This window comes from Macrobrachium rosenbergii, chromosome 3 (assembly GCF_040412425.1).
Source record: "Macrobrachium rosenbergii isolate ZJJX-2024 chromosome 3, ASM4041242v1, whole genome shotgun sequence".
NCBI lineage: Eukaryota > Metazoa > Arthropoda > Malacostraca > Decapoda > Palaemonidae > Macrobrachium > Macrobrachium rosenbergii.
In genome coordinates, this window is record NC_089743.1 from 52524531 (window position 1) to 52532455 (window position 7925).

The following is a 7925-nucleotide window of genomic DNA, read 5'->3' on the forward strand; positions in this document are numbered from 1 at the left end:
CTCCTCAGGATAGAGTCCAAAAGCTGCCTATGCAAGCCCTCCTTTAAGGACAAGGGTGAGGCTGAAAAGCCCCCAAGGCTCGCCAGTCTCTTGAGGGCAGCCTTGAAGGGAAGGGTCCGACCCAGAGGCTGCTTCCTTGGAGGAAGGCAGGTATCCTGCCAGGCTGGGGAAGTGGGCCTGGAGAGGGCCCAAAAACTTCAAGGATGAGGCCCAAAAGGCCCCAAAGCTCACCAGTCTCTTGCAGGCAACCTTGAAGGGAAAGGTCCAACCCGTAGGCTGCTTCCTCAGGGGAAGGCAAGTATCCTGCCAGGCTGGGGAAGCAGGCCTGGAGAGGGCCCATGAACTTCAAGGATGACGCCTAGAAGCCCAAAGGCTCATCAGTCTCTTGAGGGCAACCTTGAAGGGAAGGGTCCGACCCAGAGACTGCTTCCTTGGAGGAAGGCAGGTATCCTACCAGGCTGGGGAAGCGTGCCTGGAGAGGGCCCAAAAACTTCGAGGGTGAGGCCCAAAAGGCCCCAAAGCTCACCAGTCTCTTGAGGGCAGCCTTGAAGGGAGAGGTCTGATCCAGAGGCTGCTTCCTCTGAGTAAGGCAGGTATCCTACCAGGCTGGGGAAGTGGACCTGGAGACGGACGGCCCAAGAACTTCAAGGATGAGACCCAAAAGCCCCTAAGGCTACCCAGTCTCTTGAGGGCAGCCTTGAAGGGAAGTGTCCAACCCAGAGGCTGCTTCCTCGGAGGAAGGCAGGTATCCTGCCAGGTTGGGGAAGCAGGCCTGGAGACGGCCCAAGAACTTCAAGGATGAGGCCCAAAAGCCCCCAAGATTCATCAGTCTCTTGAGGGAAGCCTTGAAGGGAAGAGTCTGACCCAGAGGCTGCTTCCTCGGAGAAGGCAGGTATCCTGCCAGGATGGGGAAGTGGGTCTGGAGAGGGCCCAAGAACTTCAAGGATGAGGCTCAAAAACCCTTACGGCTCGCCAGTCTCTTGAGGGAAGCCTTGAAGGGAAGAGTCCGACTCAGAGGCTGCTTCCTCAGAGAAGGCAGGTATCCTGCCAGGGTGGGGAAGTGGGTCTGGAGAGGGCCCAAGAACTTCAAGGATGAGGCCCAAGAACTCCTACGGCTCGCCAGTCTCTTGAGGGCAGCCTTGAAGGGAAGGGTCCGACCCAGAGGCTGCTTCCTCGGAGAAGGCAGGTATCCTGTCAGGCTGGGGAAGTGGCCCTGGTAAGAGCCCTAAAGGTGAGGGCCAAAGGCTCCTTAGGGAAGCCATTTCTTTGAGAGCTGCCTTCAAGGGAGTGTCCTCTCCAGAAGAGTAAGGCAGGATTCCTTGGTAGATCTGATAAGAAAATCACTGCATCTTGATTTCACATTAATAGAATGCTCTTTATTACTTTATTTTTGTTTTCCAGACGATTGAAATTTTTTAAAATTTTTGTACTGTACTCTGTATCACTTAGTTTGTATCATAATTCTTCCATGCCAAGAATTCATTCAAGGGAAAGTGCATTTCGTATTATTGCCATTAGTCTCTATGTAGCACTATGAGCTGGTTCAGTACCCCTACCTTGGGAACCTTAGAAATCGTTTCTTCTCAGAGTTCATTGATGAAGAGGGTAATTATCATATTTCCTGGGATCCCAGAGAGGATATTTTTAAGTTCATGGAGGAAGCTGGTTTTCTTGAAAATTTATAATGTATCGTCAATTTATTTTTACTATTTTATCAATTTCTTGGAAATTTTCTTTTTATTCCCATGAGGCCACATTATTATTTATTAATGGCGATAATGACTATAAGTATTGCAATGTTGACTTGTATGAGGTCAATGAAACACCGGAAGAGAAATCCTTAAGACGAAGTCCACGACTGGCAGCCACGTTTAAACAGGGAGTCCTTCAACTGCCCTCCTGCCCTTCGCTGGCCATGTACACAAAGAGGAATTGTTGGTATAATGAGGAAGATACAAAATATATTGGCAAGATGCATAAATTACCATCAGTTAAATTATTAAATTAATAATAATAATAATAATAATAATAATAATAATAATAATAATAATAATAAAAAGGATGGCTGTATTATGCGAATTTATCTCATACAGTATCTTTTCTATTTTCCTTATAATTCGCTTTTCGGGCTCAGCGATATTGGTCAGCAATTGGCTGAAATTGATATTGGAAAAAGGATAGTGTGTGGAATGTGGGAAGTCTTTTATTGAAATATCCAATCAGAAATCCGTGGGACCCTTCGTCATCTGGATTCAGGTTCTACTTCAGGTACTGTTGACATGTTTCGATCATCTCGTTGGTCATCCTCTGGACATGGTTGAAAAAGATCTGGAGAAACAAGGCGCTTGGGTCTGTATTTATAGAGGGGGTCTTTATCAGTGCTGAATCATGATTGGCTGCCCGGGGCAGGCCATCTCTGGTGGAGCCTTCTCTCCCATGTTGATGTTCGGGACTCGTCTTGCGTGAGAGCGGCATTGTAGTGCTGGGGATGAATGGGAGAATTTCGATTCTCAGATGCTGAATTTTGATTTGCTTGTTCGCTATGGGGGTCGCTTGGTGCAGGTTTCCTGGCGGCCGTGGGAAGGAGAAAAGTTTCCTGCATAATGTTGAGGGTTGGTTTCTCCTTCCCAACGTGCAATGCTTCCAAGAGGTGCAGGCGGCGGTGGTCTGTAGTTCGGTCATTTATTTCCATATTTGTGATTATATCTTTTCTTGCAAATCTCTGGTTATGGGCAGTCCTGGCATGGTTAAAGATGGCTCCCTCTTGAGCGTGGCAGGAAATCCTCTTGGAGAAGTGCACGGTGGTCATACCAATTTAAGAACTGAGGCATCCTCGGATGGGGCATGAGTACCGGTATGCCACATTGGTTTTCTTTAAGGGTTCCTGCTGAGGGGGCCTGGATTGTTTATACATCACCAGGCTGCTCGTCTTTTTGCTCTTCTGTAAATGACCAGATAAATATTCTTATTGGGGTCAACGGGGCTGACATTATTCTCGATAATGTTCTTGAGGGCACGTTCATCTTCTTTATATTTATGATGAAATTGTCCTTTATAGAAGAGCTCTATGCATTCAGGGGCATGGGGGAAAGGTTCCTGCCGGTACCATTTATCGATGTTCGCCTTAATAGACTCTTCTATATTCCGGTTTGGGTGTCCATTGTCGATGAGGGTCTGGACTACACGTTCCATTTCTCTGTGTGTGTCATCCCAGGAGGAGCAGTGCGAGAGGGCCCTCCTGATGTAAGCGCTGATGGTGGAGCACTTATACCTCTTGGGGCACTTGCTCGCCCCATTCAAACACGTGCCCAGGTTCGGGCGCTTTGTGTAGATCTTTGTAGAGAAAGAGGCCTCTCTCTGCTCCACAAGGACGTCAAGGAAGGGGAGGCAGCAGTTTTGGCTATATTTGATGGTGAAACTGAGGCAGCTACGGTTGTGGAAAGCAATACATCCTCTGGGGGGCACCATTCTTAGGGCCACTTTTGTCCTCATAAACACCGAGGACTACCATTGGAAGTTGGAGGATATCCTGGCCGATAGTACCAAATTCCAAAAATTACTAAGAACCTTGTCGACGAGATCAGGCGGGAGGCGAACAGGATCATAGAGACGGTCATTGCCGCTCTAACGCCCTTCACCTACACCAATCATGGGAGACTATGCTGTGCGGTACATCTACGGGAATATCAAGACACACAAGCAAGGTAACTCCCTGTGGCCCATCATCAGTCAGATTCCTGCCCCGATGTACCAGTTCGCTAAGAGGCTGAATGCCATCCTGACCCCTTACGTACTGGGCAGCCACAATCTGAAGTCTTCAGCAGAGCTCCTGGAGGCCCTAAGAATGGCGCCCCCCAGAGGATGTATTGCTTCGATGGATGTGGAGTCCCTCTTCCCCAATGTCCCTGTCGATGAGACCATCCAGATGATCTTGGACCATGTGTATAGGGACCCCACCACCCGATCCCTGAACATCCCTGAGCATGCCATCCATTCCCTCCTGGAAATATGCACCAAAAAGGCCCCTTTCTCCAACCAACGTGGCCGTATGCACACCCAGATTGATGGTGTGGTGATGGGTTCTCCCCTTGGAGTCCTCTTCATCAATTTCTACATGGGCACTGTGAAGCAAAGGGTATTTGAAGACATAGACTAGCCAAGGATGTACGTGCGCTACATTGACAATACCTTCGTCAACGCCAGTTCGCAAGAGGAGATCGAGAACCTGAGGCGTGCTTTCCACAACTATAACTGCCTCAGTTTCACCATCGAACATAGCCAAAACTACTGCCTCCCCTTCCTTGACATCCTTGTGGAGCAGAGAGAGGCCTCTTTCTCTACGGAGGTCTACACGAAGTGCACGAACCTGGGCATGTGTATGAACGGGGCGAGCGAGTGCCCCAAGAGGTATAAGCTCTCCACCATCAGCACCTATGTCAGGAGGGTCCTCTCGCACTGCTCCTCCTGAAATGACACACACAGAGAAATGGAATGTGTAGCCCAGACCCTCGTCGACAATGGACACCCAAACCGGAATATAGAAGAGTCTATTAAGGTGAACATCGATAAATGGTACTGGCAGGAACCTTGCCCCAATGCCCCTGAATGCATAGAGCTCTTCTATAAAGGACAATTTCATCATAAATATAAAGAAGATGAACATGCCCTCAAGAACATCATCAAGAATAATGTCAGCCCCGTTGACCCCAATAAGAATATTCATCTGGTCATTTATTACAAGAGCAAAAAGACGAGCAGCCTGGTGATGCGTAACAATCCAGGCCCCCCTCAGCAGGACCCCTTGAAGAAAACCAACGTGGTATACCAGTACTCATGCCCTGTCCGAGGATGCCTCGGTTCTTACATGGGTATGACCACCATGAATTTCTCCAAGAGGATTTCCTGCCACGCTCAAGAGGGAGCCAATAGAGACGATAATTTCCCACAGGAAAGGGCACACCCCAACGCCATCATGGAATGCCTGCACCGCCTAGAAAAGAAGGATGCCGAAAAGAGAATGAGGACGATAATGAAGAAACTGGTAGCCCTCAATGGAGGAAAACTACGACTCCCACAGAAGAGAGAAGAATACATTAATTTGACAGACTATGTACCTACTGCTGAACAAGACAGAATCCTATGTACGGGACTTAATTGTCATTTCTCTACCCGACTGAGGCCCATGGAGAAATGCCTTGAAATCGAGTCCCTGCTGGACACCATACACAAGCATGAAGATCAAGGCACCATGCGCACTTCGGACGCCCTCCAGCTCCTCCTTTTGGCCAAGGCCCTCACAGAACTCGGTGATTACAAGAGTGATGTGATCAACAGGCGTTTAAGGGAAGTGGCCAGAGAACTCTGAGCCAGAGAGGATGTCACCAACCATCGGGCTGATAAAACAGCTGCCTTTGTACTCATCTGCACTGATGAATATCACCACAAGTTGGATGAGATACTGGCAGACAGCAGCAACTTTCAGAGGATTGATGACATTAAGCACGAGGCCAATAGCTGTCAATGCAGCTTCCAACTCTCTTCACCTGCTGCTGATCATAGGGAACTATGACCTTGGCTACATTTACGGGAACGTCAAAACCCATAAAGCAGGGAACCCGTTACACCCCCATTATTAGCTAGATTCCTGCTCCTTCGTATCAGCTCGCGAAGAAATTGAATGCCATTTTGACCCCTCACGTTTCTTATGACCACAGCTTGAAGTCCTCTGCCAAGTTTATAGAAGCCCTGAAGACGACAACTCTGGGAGGGGTTATTGCGTCGATGGACGTGGAGTCCCTCTTCATGAACGTCCCCGTGGATGAAACAATCCAGATAATTCTGGATCATGTATATAGAGACGACTCTACGCCCCCATTAAACATCCCTGAGCATGCCCTCCGAACACTCCTCGAGATTTGTACAAAAAAGGCCCCTTTCTCCACCCACAGAGGCCATATGTACATACAAAAAGATGGTGTTGCGATGGGTTCTCCCCTCGGAGTACTTTTCGCAAATTTCTTCATGAGTGCTGTGGAACATCAGGTATTCACTGCCATCAAGAAACTGTCAATATATGTCCAGTATATTGATGACACCTTCATAAGCGCTGGCACGGCGGAAGAAATAGAACACCTGCGACAAGCCTTCCACGACCACAGTAGCCTCAACTTTACCATTGAACATTGACGTGATCGTCGTCTCCCCTTCCTTGATGTCCTCGTCGAGCAACAAGAGGAGAGCTTCGTAACACAAGCTTATACAAAACCCTTGAACCTGGGCATGTGCCTGAATGGTGAGAGCGAGTGTCCAGAGAGCTACAAGTGCACTGCAATCAGCGACTTCATCAGGAGAGCTCCCTCACACTGCCCCTCCTGGAAGGACACACACACCGAATTAGAATGTGTTGCCCAGATTTTAATTAACAATGGGTATTCCAACCGGGACATCGCAAAATGCATCTGTAGGAGTATTGACAAATGGTACCAGCAGCAGCCTTGCCCTGCCGCCCTCGAAGACGTCACTCTCTTTTACAAGGGTGTGTTCCACAGGAAAAACAAAGAGGAAGAGCGAGCTCTTCATAGTATCATAGAAGAAAACGTCACCCATATGGACCCTGCAAAAAAGGTTAAATTTGTAATTTATTACAAAAGCAAGAAGACCAGCGGCCTGATCATGAAAAACAACCCAGCCCCCACAGTGTAGGGACCCTGAAGAAAACCAATGTGGTCTACCAATACAAATGCTCTGTTTGGGAATGCCCTGGCACCTACTAGGGATGACCACGATGAGATTTTCCAAGAGGATCTCCTGCCACACTCAGGAAGGTGCCATCCATAATCATGCCAAGAATATCCACAATATCAGAATAGCCCAAAAGGACATAATTCCTAATATCAGAATTATTGATAAAGCGACAGACCACCGCCGCCTCCTGGAGGCCCTACACATCGGAAAGGAGAGACCTAGCCTCAACACCATGCAGATGTCCCTCCTCCCGACGGTGGCACGTATGGCGCCAACCGCCAGCACCCCAAGGCCGGACAAGTGACCTTCCCCATACTACCCTTCCAGTCTCCATCGTCCTCACGCGAAGACCAGTGCGAGCATCGACCTCTGGGAGACGGTTTGGCCCAGGGGCTTAATCCCCTGAGGCAGCCAATGAAAATTCAACCCTCCCAACACGGGACACCCGGAACGCTATAAATACCGTCTGACGACCCCATTCCAACCAGAACAATCCCACCCTTTCCATGAGAATGAACCGATGATACGGTTGGAAACGTTGGAATTCCACTACGCCCCTAGAACAACGACGAAGATTCTGCACGAGAATACGAGAAATCCTGATTTCCTGAAACTCTACGGCGATCAAACTCCCCTTTTTAACTTCCATTTCTTTTACGCAATAAAAATTAGTAGTTCAAGAAGCCAGTTCCTTATCCAGACTATGAACATCGGCCAGTTATTAGCAAATATCACCCCTGACGAGAAGAAAATAATAAGAAGAACTGAGAAGACCATATATAAAATCAATTCCACTGATGCTGTCATCCTCTTGAACGAAATAATAATATCTTTGTTTTAATGCATGGCCAAATGCAGAGAGCAATTGTTGGTAACTTGGTATAATAGGGAAGGTATAAAGTATTTTGGCAAGGCGAATAAATTATTAACGCTTTAACTAATAAGAACAATAATACTAGTAATAATAATAAAATTAATAATAATAACCAGGAAACCACTGTTCAGGTGCTCGAAAGTCTTTGTTTAAAGTTTTTTACTTTTACCAATAATACAATTAATGACATAATTTTATTCTTCTTAATAGATAACATTTTAATCAAGACAATGTGGATTTTTAGCAATAATAATAGTAATAATAATAATAATAACTGTGTTTTAATGCACAGCCATATACAAAGAGC

The 7925-nt window shown here is 47.3% G+C and overlaps 1 protein-coding gene across 1 annotated transcript; it reads left to right on the forward strand.

The window, feature by feature from the left end:
* The first annotated feature begins 3649 nt into the window (after positions 1-3649).
* LOC136851268 (uncharacterized) lies at positions 3650-4156 on the forward strand. The gene has a single exon (XM_067125249.1). It carries the CDS (start codon positions 3650-3652, stop codon positions 4154-4156), a length of 507 nt encoding a protein of 168 aa, XP_066981350.1.
* Positions 4157-7925: the final 3769 nt, after the last annotated feature.